The sequence below is a fragment of the Theropithecus gelada genome, chromosome 8, assembly GCF_003255815.1.
Source record: "Theropithecus gelada isolate Dixy chromosome 8, Tgel_1.0, whole genome shotgun sequence".
In the NCBI taxonomy this organism is placed as follows: domain Eukaryota; kingdom Metazoa; phylum Chordata; class Mammalia; order Primates; family Cercopithecidae; genus Theropithecus; species Theropithecus gelada.
In genome coordinates this window covers 99,141,329-99,163,538 of record NC_037676.1, presented here as the reverse complement: position 1 = coordinate 99,163,538, position 22,210 = coordinate 99,141,329, and the positions used below count along the sequence as shown (strand labels likewise).

The following is a 22,210-nucleotide window of genomic DNA, read 5'->3' as shown; positions in this document are numbered from 1 at the left end:
AAGCACCTTTGGAACTGGGTAACAGGCAGAGGTTGGAACAGTATGGGGGGCTCAGAAGAAGACAGGAAAATGTGGGAAAGTGTGTAACTCCCCGGAGACTTGTTGAATGGCTTTGACCAAAATGCTCATAATAATATGGGCAATGAAGTGCAGGCTAAGGTGGTCATGAGATGGAGATGAGAAACTTGTTGGGAAATGGAACGAAGGTGATTCTTGCTGTGTTTTAGCAAAGAGAGTGGTGGCATTTTACCCCCGCCCTAGTGTTTGTGGAACTTTGAACTTGAGAGAGATGATTTAGGGTATCCGGCAGAAGAAATTTCTAAGCAGCAAAGCATTCAAGAGGTGACTTGGGTGCTATTAAAGGCATTCAGTTTTATAACAGAAGCAGAGCATAAAAGTTCGGAAAATTTGCAGCCTGATAATATGATAGGAAAGAAAATCGCATTGTCTGAGGAGAAATCCAAGCTGGCTGAGGAAATTTGCATAAATAATGAGGAACTGAATGTTATAGCCAAGACAATGGGGAAAATGTCTCCAGGGCATGTCAGAGGTCTTCAAGGCAGCTCCTCCCATCACAGGCCTGAAGCCCTAGGAGGAAAAAGTAGTTTCATGGGCTGGGCCCAGGATCCTTATCTTCATGCTGTGTGCCATCTAGGGACTTGGTGCCCTGCATCCCAGTCACTCTAGTTGTGGCTGAAAGGGGCCAATGTAGTGTTTGAACCATGGCTTCAGAGGGTGCAAGCCTCACACCTTGGCATCTTCCATGTGATGTTGAGCCTGTCAGTGCACAGGAGTCAAGAATTGGGGTTTGGGAACCTCCACCTAGATTTCAGAGGATGTATGGAAACACCTGGATGTCCAGGCAGAAGTTTGCTGCAGGGGCAGTGCTCTCATGGAGAACCTCCAGTAGGGCAGTGCAGAAGGGAAATGTGGGATCAGAGCCCCCACACAGAGTCCCTACTGTGGCACCTCCTAGTGGAGCTGTGAGAAGAGGGCCACTGTCCTCAAGACCCCAAAATGATAGATCCACCAACAGCTTGCACCATGCACCTGGAAAAACTGCAGACACTCAACACTAGCCCATGAAAGCAGCCTAGAAGGATGGAGCTGCCCAAGACCATGGCAACCCACATTTTGCATCGGCATGACCTAGATGTGAGACATGGAGTCAAAGGAGATAATTTTGAAGCTTTAAGATTTGGCTGCCCTGCTGGATTTCGGACTTGCATGAGGCCTGTAGCCCCTTTGTTTTGGCCAATTTCTCCCATTTTGAATGGCTGTATTTACCCAGTGTCTGTACCCCCATTGTATCTAAGAAGTAACTAACTTGCTTTTGATTTTGCAGGCTTATAAGCGGACAGGACTTGCTTTGTCTTGGATGAGACTTTGGACTGTGGACTTTTGAGTTAATGCTGAAATGAGTTAAGATTTTGGCAGACTGTTGGGAAAGCATGATTGGTTTTGAAATGTGAGGACATGAGATTTTGGAGGGGCCAAGTCAGAATGATATGGTTTGACTATGTCCCGACCCAACTCTGATCCTGAATTTCCAGGTATTGTGGGAAGGACCTAGGGGGAGGTAATTGAATCATGGGGGCAGGTCTTTCCCATGCTGTTCTCATGATAGTGAATAAGTCTCACAAGATCTCACGGTTTTAAAAAGGGGAGCTCCCTGCACAAGTTCTCTTCTCTTGTCTGCCACCATGTGAGATGTGCCTTTCACCTTCTGCCATGATTGTGAGGCCTCCCAAGCCACATGGAACTGTAAATCTAATAAACCTCTTTCTTTTGTAAATTGCCCAGTCTTGGGTATATCTTTATAAGGAGTGTGAAAATGGACTAATATAGATGATTTTTATTATTTTTATATTTATGTACATGCTTTCTATAATAAGCAAGTATTAACTTTACAATCAGGGAAATTCTGAGTAAATGATGATGGCTCAACAGCATCATCATTCATTATGTATATGGCTTGGCTGTGTCCCCACCCAAATCTCATCGAGGGACTCAGTGGGAGGTAATTGAATCATGGGGGCAGTAACCCCCATGCTGTTCTTGTGATAGTGAGCAAATTCTCACAAGATCTGATAGTTTTATAAGGGCCGTTTTCCCCTTTGCTTGCCACTCATTCTCTTTCCTTCCACTCTGTGAAGGAGTGCCTTCTGCCATGATTGTAACTTTCCTGAGGGCTCCCCAGCCATGTGGAACTGTGATTCAATTAAACCTCTTTTGTCTATAAATTATCCAGTCTCAGTATTTCTTCATAGCAGCATGAGACAGACTAATACAATGTAGAAGAAGGCTTTATTTTAGTACAGGTGAATAATACCCCAAGGAAAGAACTACCTTAAAAATCCACTGTTTCTCAAACACTGAATGAGTAACTACTATTTACTGAGTATGATGCTAGATGCTGAGAATACAGGAATTGATAAGACTCAGTCCAGGCCTCCAGGAGTCCCCTAACTAATATAAAACATATAATAAAACGTAACATAATATGACATACAAACATAATAAAACATACACTAAACATAATAAAAACATACAATCCTAAAATTTTAAGAAAGCCCTGCATCTCGGTAGAGATGTCAGTCTCCACTGAGGATTAATAAATACTCAATGACCTGCTATATTGGGCTCACAGACCATAAACCATGAAGACCCAGAGTTATGTCTTCTGGGAAATAATCACATAGTCTGCCCAAGTTCCTCTTTCTTGCACATATGTCAGCCTAACCCGGATGTGACTGTTGATTCTCATTCTTTTACTTGGTCCATTCAAATCTGACATCTCTATGCTATCTCAGGACTGATTAGAGATTGTGCTTTCTCCTGTCTTGTAAGTTTGTCCTTCTTCTCTTCGGACTTGGCCTGCTTGTTTATCTGCCTTCTTCAAACTCTCCACAGATAACTCGCAGAGCTCTCAATCCTGTCATGTGAATAAACTAACACACCTACTGTAATACTAAAGTCTAGAAGAGTGGATAAACTAACATACTTACTGTAATACTCAAGTTTAGAACTGAGAAGTTTAAAAATCTGGTTAAACAAAGAATCTACTCCATCACATACACTTGGCAGAATCCAGCTCTTGTGAATTCTAACTTCAGTGATCCCTTATGGATTGCCATAAAAATTACCCTTTCCAATCTAGAGGAGACCTTACAGATTCAGAATTCCAACGATCTCTCATTTCACAGGTCACAAAATCAAGGCCATGATGATTAAATGGCAACCAAGGTCACACAACTAGTTAGTGGTAAGCCAAAGTGAGAAGACAGGTTTCCTGAGAGAGAGGCTAGAAGATAAGCTCTGCACCACTCTGCCTGGGTTAGAGATCCTGTTACGCCAACTTTACACTATCTCTTGTGGGAATTTTCCACACCTGGTGCATTCCAACCCTCCAGTCTCTTCAGAGCTTAAAATAGTCCAGTTGCCAGACAACTGTTTATCTACTTTGAGCCCCATGGAACGAGGAGTGGGGTGAAAGTGAGTCTTGGAAAACTAGAATAGATTTCGGTGAGTAAAATTCACATCCCCTGGGTTTTGAAGGTCTCAGGAGCAATCAGTAACTTGGCTTAGTTTTCAATATCAGGCAGATAGCCAGGAAAGAGGAGGCCCAGCTTATAGAATGAGAAATGATGATGAGAAAGAAATGGGAATAAGAAAACTTTCTTTTAAAAAACACGCAGAAACCAATATGTTCTGCCATCACAGTACAGGTATCAATGGCTTTTGGAACAGATCTGCTTCAGCTAGATGGCTAAAAATAGTAATCTTATAAATGGAAACAACATTAAAATATTTGTATGAGAAGCAATATAGTCTAATGACTGAAAGCACAAACTCTGGAGTTTGACAGTTGTTCATGTCCAAACAAGGCCTCTCACCAGTTGTGCAACTCTTGGTAAATTACATAACCTCTTGGAGTCTGGTTCTCTCATCTGGGGAAAAAAAAGTGCTAATCCTTTTCAGATAACTGGACAATTGAGAGAGCATAAAAAGGAGGATTTAAGTTGGTATCTAACATAGATTAGCATTTAACAGAAGGCAACTGAAGGAAACTCCTGACTAACACTATAGAACCCAAGCTGAGGAGCTCTCTAACACCTTGGAGAATTCTACCACCCATTCATGCAGCCTTAGAGAGACCAAAACTAGCTATCCCAGTGATTCTTCCAGCATGGCAGCATGAGTAACTTAGCAGATCTTCACCCCACAACGTATTTAGTGGGAAAAATTATTTTTAAAAAATAGTTTAATGTCTTTCAAAACTGTCCTAAGGGCATACAGCAAAGGATAACATTCATACAAGAAAATTTACCAAGTCTTGATGAGAACAGTAAGATTCTGTGGCATGTGGGTCATGATCTGCTTTCCGCTCCTACCCCCAGCTCCATGTTACAGAAACTCTACTACAGGTACTCTATTCTGACCAAGTGCAGACAAGAACATGAGAGCTTCCTCTCCACCCAATTCTCAGTTTAGGGCAATAGTTTCACATTTGGAAGGACAGGCTACCAGTGTTTCTCATTCCCCAACCCCATTACCTTGTGGCAGAACCTCTGTTCTAGTCAAGCAATGCCAAGAGAACTGAGGCACCATTCCTCTACCCAAGTCCTACTCATAGGATAGAAACTCCACCCTAAGTAGCCATCAAGAATACTAAGACTCTGATCACCCCTTTCTCAGCTCAGTCATAGGAGGTGGTCCCACACTGGAAGCTGCAAGCCAACAAGGCTGAGAACTACCTCCTTCTCCCTTCTTATCATCTTATCATGCACTAGGGATATCACTCTGGGTGCCACTGGGTGGTACCACTATCACTGCTAGCTCCCATGGAGTAGCACGAATGTTCTCCCAGGGGAAGAGAAGTCATAAGGATGAAGAGCTCCATAGTTCTTATTGATGTTAGTGACTTCGTTTAGTGCAGAGAATGGAGAATTCCCTGCCTAAGGGTGTTGCTGAAAATAATGGAGAGCTTGGCGAAGAACAATTAAGGGGGTGCTAGTAGCTTCATGATACTGCTAGCAACAAGCAAAATGGCAGAACCACCATAGCTTTAACAGAACGAAAGAAAGAAACAACCAAGAAGGGCCTTCCTGGGATCCCAGTAAACCCTGGGGGTTGAAAAGCTACACACATGTCCTAGGTTATACCTACTCAGGAACAATCAAAACAACACGTGAGTCAGATTTGAAAACATTTCCCAAGCTGCACACAGATTCGTCAACAAAGGGCAGAAGCCTCACTCACTCAAAGTGTTTAAGTACAACCTCTGAGCAAACACTGGCTAAAAAATAAGCTATTCTGACCCTGGAGAAAATACTACTAAGCCATGCTTAAAAATAAAATTACTTGCATTTTGGTAATCTGGAAGGCTGTGTGCATGCCCAAGGCCGCACCCTCGCAGAAGTGATTAGACAAGGAACTTCCAAGGCATTTGGCCTTGGCCAAAGTTGGGAGAAAAAATAAACTTCTTAAATTGTAATAACAGACTCCAAGTCACAAAAACATCCAATGGCAAAGAGTAAAAACATAACTGGCTAAAGGAACCTAAGCGTAACCTTTGACCAGTTAGTGGTTTATGCAGACCTATGGGTGACTCATAGGGAACCCAACTAAAAGAAAAAAAAAACAATCTAAACAGGAACATCAGAAGCTGAACAGTGTAAGAGAAATAGATGTCACAGAGTTAATACATTCAAGCGATTAAACAAATGAACGACCAAGTAAATGGAGGGGGGAAAGGAAGGAAGATGAGTCAGTATCCAGAGTTGCCATAAAACATTAGTTTAAATATTCAGGCTTTCTGTTTTTAAAACTATGGCATAAAAAGATACAATAAAGTATAACCCATACACAAGAAAAAAAGAAGTAGGCAGTAGAAACTGTCTTTTAGGGGGTCCAGATGTGGGATATAGCAAACACTTCAAAGCAGCTATTATTGAAATATTCAAGGAACTAAAAGAAACCATACTTAAAGAACTAAAGGCAGATATGATGACAACATCTCATCACATAAAAAAATATCAATAAAGTCACAGAAATTATTTTTTAAAAAGGCCAAAGAGAAGTTATGGAGTTTAAAAGTATAGTAACTAAAGAGACAAATTCAGTATAGAGGCTCAATAGTAGCTTTAAGCTAATAGAAGAAAGAATTAGTAAGTTTGATGATAGATTGATAGAGGTCATACAATCTGAAGAACAAAGAAAAAAAAGAATAAAGAAAAATGAGCAGAGCCTAAGAGAAACATGGGACATCATTAAATCACCAACACACAATAAATGGAAGTATCAGAAGGAGAGGAAAAAGAAAAAAGGGAACAAAAAAAAATTGTGGCAATAATAGCTGAAAACACCTCAAATTTGATGAAAAACTTCAATCTACACACCCAAGAAAATCAACAACCTCCAAGTAAGATGAGAATAAAGATATACATACCTAGATACATTAAAATCAAAATAACAAAAATCTAAAAGGAAAAGAAAATCTTGAAAGCAATAAGAAGACATGATTCATCACATACAAGGAAACCTCCAAAACAGTAACAGCCGACATCTCATCAAAAACAATGTAGTCCAGGACAGGAATCGTGGCTCCAGCCTGTAATCCCATCACTTTGGGAAGCCTAGGCAGGTAGATCACCTGAGTCCAGGAGTTCGAGACAAGCCTCTCCAAAATGGTGAAATCCTGTCTCTATTGAAAATACAAAAAAATTAGCTGGGCATGGTGGTGTGCACCTGTAATCCCAGTTACTTGGGAGGCTGATGCAGGAGAATCACTTGAACCGGCAAAGTGGAGGCTGCGGTGAGCTGAGATTGTGCCATTGCACTCCAGCCTAGACAACAAGAGGGAAACTCCATTTCAAAAAAAAAAAAAGAAACAATGGAGTCCAGAAGGCAATGGGATGGATAATGTATTCAGAGTGCTGAAAGTAAAAAAAAAAGAAAAAAAGAAAAGAAAAACAAACCTGTCAACTAAGAATCTCATGTCCAGTAAAACTATCTTTCAAAACTGAAGTTTAAATAAAGAGATAAAGATGAAAAAAGGCTTAGAGAATTTGCTGCCAGAAAAATCTAAACAAAGTTTTTCTGCCCAAAAGCAAGTGACAGCAGTGATTTAGACCCTTATCCTTACAAACATAAAAAATTATAATAAGATACTATAAATAACTGTACACCAACAAATTACATGACTTAGATAAAACAGATACATTTCTCTAAAGACACAAGCTACTAAAACTGACTCAAGAAGAAACTGAAAATCTGATTAGACAAGTAAAGAAATTGAATTAATAATTAAAAGTCTTCCGACAAAGAAAACCCTGAATGAGATTGCCTCACTGAATTCTACCAGAAATTTAAAGAATTAATAGCAGTCATTTGTAATATCTTCCAAAGGATGGAAGATGAGGTGACACTTTGCCACTGATTTCATGAAGCCAGTCTTACTCTGATACAAAAAAAAAAAGACATTACAAGAAAATGAAACTACAATCCAATATCCCTATGGATATAAATGCAATATTAAGCAAAATACTACCAAACTGAATTCAGCACCATATAAAAAATATTATGTATTATAATCAAGTGGGGTTTATACCAGTAATGCAATGTTTTTTAACATCTGAAAATAAATTAATGTAATGCACTGAATTAAAGGAGAAAGAATAGCCTTTTCAACAAATGAAGTTGAGACAACTGAATGACCACATTCAAAAGAAGAAAGCTGAAGCCTTATCATTTATCATATGCAAAAATTAATGCAATTAATTCACAGATATAAATGTAAGGATAGCAGCCATAAAATTCTTAGAAGAAAATATGAGATGAGAGTAAAGATATACAGACCTAAATACAGTACAATAGTAGTAGTAAATGTTTGTGACTATGGTATAGGCAATGGTTTGATATGACACCAAAAGCACAGGCAACAAAGAAATAAAATAAATTAGCTGGACTAAATCAAAGATTAAATATTTCTGTAGCGAATATTACCATCAAGAAAAAAAAAAAAAAAAACACAATCCTCAGAATGGAGAGAACATTAGTAAATCAAATATATGAAAAGGGACTTGTATACACAATACATAAAAAAGCTTTTAAAACTCTATAATAAAAATCTCATTGTCCAATTAAAACCTGGGCAATGAATTTGGATACACATTTCTCCAAAGAAGGTAAACAAATGGGTGAGTGAGAACATAGAAGGATGCTCAACGTCACTTGTCATTAGGGAAATGCAAATCAAAAGCACAATGAGATACCACTCCACACCCACTAGAATAGCTATAACCAAGAAGTCAGATAATAACAAGTGTTGACAAGCATATGGAAAAATTAATACATTGTCAGTGGGTACAAAAAACTGTGCAGCCACTTCAGAAAACAGTTTGGCAATACTTCATAAAGTTAAACACAGAGCTGGGATATGACCCAACAATTCTACTTCTTGCTTTATACCCAAGAGAAATGAAAACAAATGTTCACATGAAAAACTTGTGCATGAATGTTCACAGCAGCTCTATTCATAATATCTAAAAGGTGAAAATAATCTCAATGTCCATCAACTGATGCACGGACAAATAAAAATGTGATACATTCATAAAATGGAATATTACTGAGCAATAAAAAGAATGAAATACTGAAACATGTGACAACATATGAACCTGGAAAACAGTATGCTACATGAAAAAAAGCATTCACGAAAGATCATATAATGTATTATTCCATTCACATAAAATGCCCAGAATAAGCAAATCCATAAAGACAGAAAGCAGATTAGTGGTTTCCTAGGGCTGGGATATAGGTAGACTGGAGAATGACAGCTAATAGTCACAGAGTTTCTTTTTGTGGTGATGAAAATGTTCTACAATTAGATTGTGGTGGTTGTACAACTCTGTGAATATACTAAAAATCGCTTGTACATTCTAAATGGGTGAACATCATAGTATGTGAATTATATCTGGATAAACAATGTTTTAAACTGACAATGTACTTCTTCACTGGGCCTTTCTCTTGGCATCCAAAAAAGTCAAAAGAATAGAAACTCATTCTTCTGCCACTGGAAATTAGCCCATGGATATATTCAAGGCTAACTGATAGCTCCCTGATGACTGGCTATATATCTCTGATCTGGGCATTTACTGTATATTATCTGATAAAGCTGATCCAGGGTGCTTATAAGTAAAGGTAGAACTCAACCTTGGATAATTCCTTAAAGTAGAAACCTCAGTTCTATAAAAATAATTAAATCAATTCAGAGTGCAATGTTCTATTCTCTATTTCATTAATTCTAAAAAATAATTCACACTGAGGTCACTTGGAAGAAGTCATAGTTTTTGTATCCTGTTTATATATATTTCAATTATCCATAGAATGATGCTAATGTTTAACTAGATAGCAATTACAAAATGATAGGGCTGGTAAGTATCATGGACCAGTAGCTACAGATTCTACATTTAAAAAGCGATCCAACATGATCAGTTCTCTTTCACAAAAGAAACAGAAGTAAAAAAAATGGGAGGACAAAAAAGGGTAGAGAACTCATTAAGCCAATGGAATAAGAAATTATCCAAATTATAATATGAATCATGCATATTGTACTCAATTACACCAAGGGACATTAGTTTTATAAAATGCAAATCAAACTGAAAAGACAAACAATACCTTCTGGAGGAGTCCCAATGCTGCTGCCAAGACCCAGAATGGCTATCTTATGAATTCTTGGCTCCAGCATCACAGCCGATTCTTCTCCCCTCTCCCAGTGGGGTATTCTCACTGGCTCCAGGTGAACATTCTCCAGCCCCTCTTGCTGCAGGTTTTGGTACATAATTTGGATGGCTTTTTCTAGGTTCTTGGAGCCACTCAGTCTGGGTCCAACAGTATCAACCAGAAGTGCCAGTCGCTCATAGGATCTGTTCTGGGCTTTACCATAAACAGCTAGGTTGATAATTGCTTTAGCAACATCTCCATAGCTGGCTATTTCTTCTTTTATTTCTTGAAAAGTCCTCTTAGAGATGCCATTCTTGTATATAGCTTTCCCAGAGCACAGGGATAAAAGGTGAGCACCACCAAAAAATGCGAAGATAAGGAGTTTCATTTTTTTCCAGTTGGTTTTCTTGTTAAGATAATCTACATAAATAAGAAACATTATGTTTTAAGGGAAAAGAATCTCACAGCTACCTGTTCATAACCCAGGGACTGCTTTTCAAGCAGCATTCCCCTTCCCTTCCCAACCACTGCCCAACATCCACCATAAAATTCGGACACTGTTACTCTGAGGAATGAACAAGAGGCAATGATTGACCTCCCTTAAAACTGTAGAATCACGTGTTACCTATTAATCCTGTTTAAAATATGCTAAAAGGATAAATCAAGAAAAGAGCTGGGAAGGAGAGAAAGAAGTGGTGGTAGCAGTGATAGGGCTAAGGCAGTGTTACCTGCTGTATAGTCTCCTAAATAGAGTATAATCCAAATGGGTATCCTTGCTCCCTCTGCCAGGTGTGTCCTCTCCTCTTTGCCTGTCAGACTCATCCACTGAGGCCCTCTCAACTGTCATCTGTTCTCAATACTTTTACCAATCCTCCCTTCAGAAAAATAATTGCTTCTTCATCTGTGCTTGAAAAGTACTTTATACTTATGTTCAAAAGATATTTATTGGAAGCCACTAGATGCCACAAACTGTGGTATATTTTTAAAAGGAGAAAGTCTAAGCTACTGCAAAAAGCAGAGAATTAATAAAAAGACTGGGCTTTGTTACACTTAACTGTTTGATATCCGCCACCTACATAATAAAAATAATAATGATAATAACAATAACAGGAAGCATTTATGTAGAGCATGCTGTGTGTCAGACCTTGGGCTAAGTATGCTACATTCATTAATGCATTTAATCCTCACAACAACTCTATTAGGTAGTTTATTATTACCTTTATTTTACAAATGAGGAAACTGGGGCACCAAGAGATTAAGCAGTTTGCCAAAGACACACAAAGGCTTTCTAGCACTACAGTCCATGCTTTAAATAGTGCTACTCAAAGCATGGTTTGTGGGCCATGCCAGTGCACAAACTGTTTTTTACTAATGCACAATAGGTAAATACAGAGATTAAGAGTAAATGTATTCAATGCTGTCCAATATAGTAATCAATTGTCTCATATGGTCACTTCAATTTAAATTAACTAAAATTAAATTAAACTAAGGATTCATTTTCTCATTCACACTAGCCACATTTCAAGTACTCAATAGCTACCTGTGGCTAGTGGCTATTACATTAAGCAGCACAGATAGAACATTCCTATCATGACAGAAAGTTCTATTGGATATCACTGGTTTAGACACTTTTATATAAACTGTATGTCTGCTACCGTTTGAACATCTTTCCCCTTCAAAACTCATGTTGAAATTTAATTGCGCTTGTGATGGTATTATAAGGTTGGACTTTCAAAAGGTATTCAGGACACAAGGGCTTCACCTTCATGAATAAACTAATGTTATTGCAGGAGGGGGTTTGTGCCTCCTTTGATCTCTCTTATCCCCTCTTTGCCCTCCTTCTGTGCGATGCCTTCTGCCATGTTATGATGTGGCAAGAAACCCTAAAGCCAATAAATTTTCATTATTTGTGAATTACTCTGTCTGTGGTATTCTGTTAAAGCAGCGCGCGCACACACACACACACACACACACACACACACAACTAAGACAAAAATTGGTACCAGAGAGGTGGGTTGTTATAACAAATACCTGAAAAATGTGGAAGCGGCTTTGAAATTGGATAATGCGGCGAGGCCGGAAGAATTTGGAAGAGCAACCTAGAAAAAGCCTAGAGTACAATGAATAGAGAATTAAGGGCAATTCTGGGAAGGGCTCAGAAGATGAGATGAGCAAGAGAGAAAGTCTGGAACTTCTTAGAGATTACTTGAGTGATTCTTCTTAGAGATTCATGACCAGAATGCTGACAGAAATATGGACAGTACAGGCAATTCTGACCAAGTCTCAGACGGAAATGAAGAACAATGTATTGGAAACTGCAGTAAAGGCCATCCTTGTTATTAAGTGGCAAAGAACTTGGCTGAAGTGTGTCCATGCCTGAGGGCTTTAACAGAAGGCAGAATTTAAGAGTGACAAACTAGAATATCTGATGGAAGAAATTTTCTTTTTGTTTTGTTTTGTTTTGTTTTGAGATGGAGTCTCGCTCTCTCTCCCAGGCTGGAGTGCAGTGGCACAGTCTTGGCTCACTGCAAACTCTGCCTCCCGGGTTCACAGCATTCTTCTGCCTCAGCCTCCTGAGGAGCTGGGACCACAGGTGCCCACCACCACGCCTGGCTAATTTTTTGTGTTTTTAGTAGAGACGGGGTTTCACCGTGTTAGCCAGGATGGTCTCGATCTCCTGACCTTGTGATCCGTTCACCTCAGCCTCCCAAAGTGCTGGGATTAAAAGTGTGAGCCACCACACCAGCCAGAAATTTCTAAGCAAAATACTGAAGGAGCTGTGTGGCTTCTTTTAAATGTATATAATAGAATGTGAGAGGAAAGAAATAATTTAAAGACAGTACTTATAATTTAAGGGAAGATAGAACATAAAAATTGTGAAAATTCAGAGCCTGGCCATGTAAAGAATAAAAATATGTGCCTAGGCATGCAAACAAAGGGTGTGGCCAAGTAACCATTTGCTAAAAAGGTTTGTATGGCTAGAAAAGAGCCAGCTGCTATTCATCAACACAATGAGAAAATGACCCCAAAGGCACTTTAGGGATCTCTGAGACAAGCTAGAATCTTGAGGGCAAAGTTTCCGAAGAGGCACCCAAGGGACCTTAGAATTCCTGCACCTCACCTCCTCAAATGTCTGTTCCCCACATTCTGGTGCAGTGCCCTTAAACTGCTACAGCCATGACTTGAGCAGGCACACGTGCAGCTAAGGCCTCTGCTCCAGAGTGCACAAGCAGTAAATATTGGTGGTATCCACACGGTGCCAATTCTGCAGGCACACAGAGTTCACAAGCTGTGGAGGAATGGCTACCTTCACCTAGATTTTAAAGAAGGTATCAGACAGCCTGGGGATCCAGGTAGAAAACTGCTGCAGGAGCAGAGCTGCCACAAAGAGTCCCCGCTAAAGCGATGTCTAGTGAAGCTGCAGGGGCAGAACCACACCTGAGACTCCTGAACTGTAGACACCAGCACGCAAAGCCAGCACGCAAAGACAGCCCGGGAGAGCTGTAACCATAAGACTCCAACCATCCAGCAAAGCCTTAGGTGCAGGGCTCTCCAAGTCCTTCGGGGCTCAACCCCTGCCCCAGTGTGTCCAGGAAGCAGGGCAGCATGGAGTCAAAGAAAATTATTTCTGAGCCTTAAGATTTACTGTTGTTGTCCCCATTGGGTTTTGGACTTACTTGGAACCAGTTACCCCTTCCTTGCCTATTTATCCATTTTGGAACGGGAATGTCTATCCTATACCTGTCCCACCATTGTATTGTGGAAATAGATAACTTGTATAATTTCACAGGCTCACAGCTAGAGGGGAATTTGTCTCAGAATGGATTGTGTTATGTCTCACCCATGTCTGATTTAGATAAGACTTTGGACTTTTGCGTTGGTGCTGGAAAGAATTAAGAATTTGGAGCTATTGGGATGAAATAAGTGCGTTTTGTATGTAAGAAAAACATGCGGGGAGTAATACTGTGTCCCTCCAAATCCATGTGGAAATTTAATTGCCTTCGTAATGGTCTTGGAAGGTGGAACCTTTAAGATGTGTTTAAATCATGATGGTTTTGCCCTCACGAAAGGACAAATGCCTTTATTGAGGGAACGGGTTCTTTATCATGGGAGTGAGTTTACCCCCTCTTGCTTTTTCTCTCTCCCTCTCTTGCCCTTCCACCATGTGATGCCTTTTGCAAAGTTTTGATGCAGCTAAAAGGCCCTCACCAGATGTGGCCCCTCAGTCTTGTACTTTTTAGGCTCTAGAATTGTAAACCAATTAATTTCTGTTAGTTATAAACTATCCAGTCTGTGGTATTCCGCTATAGCAGCACAAACTAGACTAAGACAACATCTGTCAAATTTAATGATTTAAAAATGATGCCTCTCTTTGTATGTCTTTTTACTTTCACCTTTCTAATTTATTGTTATTTTGCAAAAGCATTAGTCTATAACAAATTCAAAATTTTCAAAACTGTTCCTTCACTACTAAATTTTAAGAAAAAATTCTAAAATAAGCCAGCATGCAAAGCCTTTAAAAATATGACTCCAACAACTACTTCAACCTTATCTATCCTCCTCCCCCTCTAGAGCACACAGATTTTCATTCTCATTCTCTTTCTCTCTCTGACACACACATACATACACATGCATTGCTAAGTTTCTATACATTGAGCCCTTGAAATGTGTTTAGTCCAAACTGAGATGTCTTAGGCTGAGGGCAGTGGCTCATGCCTGTAATCCCAACACTTTGGGAGACTGAGGCAGGAAGGCCAGTCTGGGCAATATAGTGAGATCCAGTCCCTAAAAAAAAAAAGAAAAGAAAAGAAAAAGAGAGGAAGAAAGAAAAGAAAAGAAAGGAAGGAAGACAAACTGAAATGTTTTGTGTTAAATATTCACCTGATTTGATTTTAATGACTTAAGTTGAAAAAAAAATATTTCAGATATATTGGGTTAAATAAAATGTGTTATTATTGATTTTACCTGTCTCTTTTTACTCTGTAGTATGGCTATTAGAAAAATTTAAATTGCACATTTGTGTTCATATTTATATTGGACAATAATGCTCTAGCTGCATTGAACTTCACGCTGTTCTTCAAATGCACAGGCTCTTTCGTAACTCTGGGTCTTTACATATGTTCATTCTCTTTTATTGAAAGACCCTTCTCCTCACCTCCTCCCCTTCATCTGGCCAGTGCCTACACTTACTCTTTAGTGAAAATGCTTTAAAAACTACGTCTTCTGTAAAGGCTCACTAAACAACACCCCGGAGTTATTTGCACCATCTTCTGTGTTTCTACCATAATTAACTATGTTATCAGCTAATATGTTTGTTTATAAACCTGTCTCCCTTACTATCAAAGTCAAGTAGGGTAAATTATTCAACACTGCACCTTCAATTGTTATACTCAAATATAGGCACTCAATACATTTTTATTTAAGAAATAAATGAGCCTTTAATCTCTCTAGGTCTTAGCTTCCCTAGACTATAAAAGTACTGGCCTTGCCTCCTTCACAACTAAGCTGTAAGAGTAAAAAGTTGCTATCATATTTAAAATGTTTTGAAAAATTATGAAAACTATACACTGCTGTTGCTTCCCTTTTTATTACAACTATTTACTTGCATAGTGTCCTGGTTTCTAAAGCCACTAAAGCCACTATATTGATACTTGTTTTTAAAAGCTACATTTTGTTAGTTAATAACAAAATTTCACCAGATTGCAATTTATTCTTGAAAGCACATTTTTCCAATGTGGTGTTGGTGCAAAAGAAAAGGTTCATAAGACATCTATTCATTAGCACTAACCACAAATATCTACTGCTCATTAAAAGTTCTCTAAGCATTCTGCAAACATTAATTAACTATTTCACAATACATTTCTAGTGATGGATTAGAATCACATAATGACACCATTGTAGAGATATATAGGAGAGCTTAGTGATCCCTAGTCCATATCCTTGCTTTGTAGAAAGTTAATTAAGACCTGTGTTTTGATTCCCAGGCAGCAGGTAAACCAGAAACTATAATCAACCAGGTAATTTGACTGACTGACACAGACTTCCTGGAGGATTACAAATTGTATTTTTTTTATAGGAAACCATACGTATTTACACGAAATAGAAAATCAATGAGGAAAACCCAAATGCAGTTTGAGGGGCAAATAACTATAATAATATATATATACTCAAACATTCTCATGCATAGAGTACCATGAGAGCAAAAAGAAGAACAAAAGGAATGCTGAAAAGCTCTAGAGAAGACATAACATCTGAAGACAGTCTTAGGAAATGGCTCAGCAAGCAGAGAAGAGGGAATGGTACCCTTTCTAGAGGGACTGCCGGAACTTAGGTCATAGTCTAGTTAAAAAAATACGTCCAGAAAATAACATTGCCTAAGTCAGATATCCTTTCGCATGTATGTCACTCGTATTAATAAATAACATCCTTTTTTTTGTTTGTTTTTGGTTTTGGTTTTGGAGATGGAGTTTCACTCTTGTTATCCAGGCTGGAATGCAGTGGCGCAATCTCGGCTCACTGCAATCTCCGCCTTCTGATTTCAAGCAATTCTCCTGCCTCAGCCTCCCGAGAAGCTGAGATTACAGGTGCCTGCCACCATGCCCAGCTAATTTTTGTATTTTTAGTAGAGACGGGGTTTCACCATATTGACCAGGCTGATCTCCATCTCCTGACCTCGTGATCCACCCACCTTGGCCTTCCAAAGTACTGGGATTACGGGCGTGAGCCACCACACTTGGCCATAATATGCCATTTTTGTAATAATACTTAATGTCTCCTTATACGGTCAATTAAATTAATTTTGACACTAAAATGATATAATCACTTTAAAACAGAAACTGAGTGTTATTCTAAATACCTTAACTAGACTGTATTTTCAAATTCCACAAACATAATAATGCTTATTTTTAAAAGGAGGTTAATTTAAAAGATAATCTTTTAAAAAAATTAGTTTTCCCTGAGTATATCAGCAGCACTTTGGAAGATTTACTAAGATTGAAGGCACAGAACAATGAGCTACATGAGAAATCACCTAGAACCCTCAACATAAGTGAACAATAAATGGGTGTTAGTTGACTCAAAACCCGGTTTTCCCTGGAATATAATCTAAAAATAATTGATGTAATCCCCAGCTGGAATGCATAATTATGTATCTCTCTAACAGCACTATAGAATTTTATTATTATTGTCTTTAGATAGTTACATTAGCCCAACTAAGGTAGTTTTCCATTAATAAATAGTAGAAAATAATATTACTAGTGATCTATACTTGGAGAAGTCACAAAAATGGAACAAGATATTGATATATCGCATTCCACTTAAGAAAATCACTATAAGATATAATAGGTATTTTTTAAACACAGAAATCATAATCTGATACATAATTTATAAATTCTAAGCAAGAAACAGAAATGTATTATAAAATTAAAATAATGAAATATATAGACAGAATAAAACTTAATCATGATCGGTATTCTAGGGCAACCTTAAAAAGTTATTTCCTGGCCGGGCTGGTGGCTCACGCCTGTAATCCCAGCACTTTGGGAGGCTGAGGTGGGCGGATCACAAAGTCAGGAGATCAAGACTAACACGGTGAAACCCCATCTCTATTAAAAGTACAAAAAATTAGCCAGGTGTGGTGGTGGGCACCTGTAGTCCCACTACTCAGAAGGCTGAGACAGGAGAATGGCGTGAACCTGGGAGGCAGAGCTTGCAGTGAGCCCAGAAAAAAAAAAAAGTTATTTCCTAAGACACAGACTTAGGGTCACTATACATTGGAAAATTCATTCTAGATCTGGAGTCAGTTCAAAGGATGATGATCAAGGGCCATCAGTTTGTTGGCATGAAATGACCAAAAACACTTGTTTACTTTAGTGTGAAACTTTTAGGGAATAACCATATAGGTAATAATGGCTTAACTGGAAATTTTGAGGAACTTCATATGTTGTCCTTATCTCGATGTGGCAATGGATAAATTATCTATGCTAAAGAGACAGCAGGTAGTGAAGATCAGAGGAATGGTGGCGGGCGCCTGTAGTCCCAGCTACTTGGGAGACTGAGGCAGGAGAATAGCGTGAATCCGGGAGGCAGAGCTTGCAGTGAGCCGAGATCGCGTCACTGCACACTAGACTGGGCGACAGAGCAAGACCCTGTCTCAAAAAAAATAAAAAACCAAAGTAGATGTTTTCAAGCAAATCTTGGGGAGTACTTCCTTCCTATTGCTGCTGTACCTTCCACCATTTTCCCCAACTCATCATCTACCTACTTGTCATTTTCTCCATAGGCCACATACTGTAAAGTTGCCATGGGGATGAAAAAAATGCTGTGAAAGTCATCTGTGCCTATAAAAGATGCAATTCATTTACAAAGACACTCAAGATTTTCTTCCATTTAAAATCCTTAAAATACTAATAAACTAATTGAAAAAAAACTCTACTGCTCTCTCAAGAAATTATAGGACTACTTGAAATGTCTAAACTTAAACTACACAACATTTTTTAGTATTCCTTATTCTTATAAACAAAAGGTTGAAGTTATTGTTTCTTCACTTGAATTCAAAGTATGGAACTATCAAATGTTATACCCTTCAAAATGTTAAACAACTACTCTTTTAAAAAACCCATGCTGTATCATGCTTTTGAATTCAGAAATTATATATTCAAAGGCAACTTTGGAGCACTGTTTGAAAAAGATTTGCTTTTCATATATTGTCTTCACAGCCCATAGTTACAGATTATCTTTTTCACAAAAAAGAGATAAAATTCTTTATAATGTCATTTTCTTTCTTTTCTACTTAAATCTGGAAGCAAACTCAAGCAAAATCTACATTTCTCATACTGTGAATTATATTCTAATAATAGGTTTATATTTTGAGGAAACAAAACAAAGCCCTTTGATTCTATTTCTAAATATTTCTCCTAAAAATTATCATTTGAAAATGTCTCAGACTATGATAAAAATACCAGAGTGAATAGACAAACAGAAGTGGAAAAGAACACAGTGGAAAGAGAATGTGCTAAAAGACAGAGGGAGTAAGATTTAAAGCCTGAGATTTATTGATCTTTTATTGTGCCAGTTACTTTTTCTTCTATACTACTTACATGAAAACTTAAATATTTCCCCTAAACCCTCCATTCCTGAAGAGGATTCACTGATATAAACTTAACCCTCAGTCTTCAGTCTAGAATGTGTAACAAACAGAAAGTCCAGAAGTGCTAAATCCTAGCACAGACACTGGCACACCAAAGTTCACTTCCCAACTTCTGATAACATTCCTGGATTTATGGTAGTTAGCCCTTTAAGTATCTTAAGGAAGATTTTTGCCTTTATTAAATTCAAAGCTCACATAATACTGAGTTTCCATTTCCCATAGCTTACATTCCAATTATTTATTCAGTCACTCAAGAAAGCTTATTGAGAACTCACTATATGCAAGGAATTCTGCAAGAATTTAGGAAAAGATATAAACATAAGGAAAACCCAGTTCCTACTATTGGTAGACACTTCATTCCCTATTCAATATCCATTCCCCCTTTCCCTTGCTAACCAACTTCCACTTGGTTTGGAGTACAAAGTGTCCAGTCCCATTAATCTAAGCCAGTTTTTAATACGGATGATGGTGCCCCTAGGGGCCATTTTGAATATGTGGGGGGAGCACTTTTACTTGTCACCATGGTATGGGGATTCTACTGGTAACTAGTTGGCAGAGGCCGGGGACACTAGACATACAGCTATGTGGGGGACAATCTATGTATTAAGAACTCTCCTACATTCCAAATAGCTTTCTAAATGTGGAAAACCTATTACCTTGGCCTTGAACATAACTCTATTGTGTATACGAATACACAATTGTTGTTGTGCAGTTTTGATGCAAGTTGACTCTTTCAAGAAACAACTATCTTGTATATCAAGAGAAGACTATGCTGTGTTTTGTGCCGAACTTGACCCAAAATTGGTCATCTTTTCAGTAAAACACAAATGAATATGCTGCCTATGGTACTGGAAACACCATTACTATACCCTTGTATCATCTGCATATGTTGCTGTCACATTCACCATGCAAGAATCTGACTTCTTCACTATGCCTTCTAGTGCAGTCATGCCTTAGAATTCACATTTTGAAATAATTATAAATTACTTTCCTTTAATTGTTCCTTTATATTACAGTTAGGATAATATATTTATTTAAAAATATACATAAGCAGATTGTCTATGATGTTTATTTCAGAATAAAGGAGGCATTACAAATTATTTTTTTAAAAAAAGAGGAATTATGTCTAATAGGATGGGAAAGTACATATTTAAGTGAATTCAACAATTTTCCTCCCACTCTTCCAGCCAACCTTCCAGCCAGAGGAGGCCTTGTGACCCAGTTTTACCCAAACAGACCCAAACAGAAGCACCTGAGAAGAAAGTGGTCATGTTTCTAGAGCTGTATCAGCTATTTATAACCATGATGGCGAGTCCCAGAGAATTGGTCTTGCCATCACTGAGCAGCTGAACCAACACTAGCATCACCAACTTTCCCGTATGTGAGAAAAATAAACTCTTTGTTTTAGCTGCTAAGTCAGATTTTCTGTTCTGTGTATCTGAATACATTTCCAACTTATATACTACTTTTAAGTGCTTCTTGGGGATCCATAATTAAATATATTGTTACACTACTTAACACCACAAGCAAGGCCTATGACTATGCTGTGTTTAGGATCTCATGTATGGTCCACCTAGATTTCCCAAAGTACTTGAAATTCTAAATATCCAACACCAAACTCAGAATCTTCCTTTCCAAACTTGCTCTCCCTTTATTCCCCACCCTAGTCAATAAGTTAGAAATGACTGAGGGGTTTTTTCGGATTCTTCTTTTTCCCTCAGGAAGAACAGGTGAACACTTGGCAAACCCTGCCTGTAATTCTGCCTTCAAATTCTTTCTTGACTAACTTCCCTCCTCTTCACTCTTACCATCACTTCCCTAGCTCACAACCTCATTATCACTCATGTGACATATTTCTGCACACATCTCACTGCCTTAAACAGAGGTCCTTTTCCAACTCATCTGCCATATTGCCACCAGATTTATCTTAAGCACAGATCAAAGGACACCTTGGCTTAAAACATCTGTCCCCACTATTTACTGTTTAGTATTATGGTTATCAATTGTACTATGGTTTGAGATGGTGTCCCCTCCAAAATTCATGTTGAAACTTTTCTTTTTTTTTTGTTCTTGAGACTGAGTCTCACTCTGTTACCCAGGCTGCAGTGCAACGGCACAGTCTCGGCCCACTGCAATCTCTGCCTCATGGGTTCAAGTGATTCCCCTGTCTCAGTCTCCTGAGTAGCTGGGATTACAGGCATGCACCACTGTGCCCAGCTAATTTTTCTATTTTTAGTAGAGACAGGGTTACACCATGTGGGTCAGGCTGGTCTCAAACTCCTGACCTCAGAGGATCTGCCCACCTCAGCCTCCCAAAGTGCTGGGATTAGAGGTGTGAGCCATCATGCCCAGCCCATGTTGAAATTTAATCCCCTGCAACAGTAATAAGAGGTGTGGCCTTTGGGAGGTGATTCATGAGGGCTTTGCCCTCATGCATGGGATTAATACCTTTATGAAAAGGCTAGAAGTTGAAGGAAGCACTCTCTTGCTCTCCTGTCCCTTCCATGTGTGAGGATGTAGCATTCATCCCCTCCAAAGGATGCAGTCACAGGGTTGCCATCCTGGAGGCTGAAAGCAGCCCTCATCAGACACCTAATGCTGGTGCCTTGATCTTAAACTTCCCAGACTCCAGAACTGTGAGAAAACAAATTTCTGTTCTTTTTAAATTATCCAGTCTCAGGTATTTTGTTACAGCAGCACAAACAAACTAATACTTTCCTAGTCTTCACAACAATTCTTTGTTGTTTCCCTACCTTTATATCGTATCCCCACCAGGCTGTTTAACAGTCTGTGAAGTTACAGACATTCTTTATACTGGTCTGATTTTGCTCATACTGTTCCCTTTGTTGAAAGTTCCCTTTAATCCTTTCTCCATTTGGAGAAATCACAATCATGATGCAAGATCCAGCTCACTAGTCTCCAACTACCAGGCAGAACTATTTCCTGCCTTTCCAATTGCACATTGTATGCTACCATTTTTGTGTCTGTCACCCTGCTAGACTACATCACTTAATGGCAATAATATTTTACTTTTATAAAATTCACTAAGCATGTTCTCTACAATGAATGTGTTTATTTGTCTTTGCATATTAAACAAATAGCACAATATCTATTAATATTTATAGAATAAATGAATAAATTCATCAAACAAGTAGTTATATTTCACAATAGAATTATACAGCTCTGATTCATCATTTTAACAATCACTTTTTCTGCACCAGACATTTATTTGCTCCTTTAAACTACAGTCTATCCAGAAGTTTCTTTGATAAAGGGAGTAAACAGACCTGGGACCTGGTCCTGGCTGTTCCTCTTTAGACGCTTGACCTTGAACAATGT

The 22,210-nt window shown here is 38.6% G+C and overlaps 1 protein-coding gene across 1 annotated transcript in view; it reads right to left on the bottom strand.

The window, feature by feature from the left end:
• CPQ (carboxypeptidase Q) overlaps nucleotides 1–22,210 on the bottom strand; it is a 528,839-nt gene that overhangs the window by 363,255 nt on the left and 143,374 nt on the right. Inside the window, exon 2 of the mRNA XM_025393809.1 lies at nucleotides 9,679–10,143. Within this exon, the coding sequence (XP_025249594.1) occupies nucleotides 9,679–10,111 (433 nt within the window). The 5' untranslated portion in view covers nucleotides 10,112–10,143. The remainder of the gene's footprint in view (nucleotides 1–9,678; nucleotides 10,144–22,210) is intronic.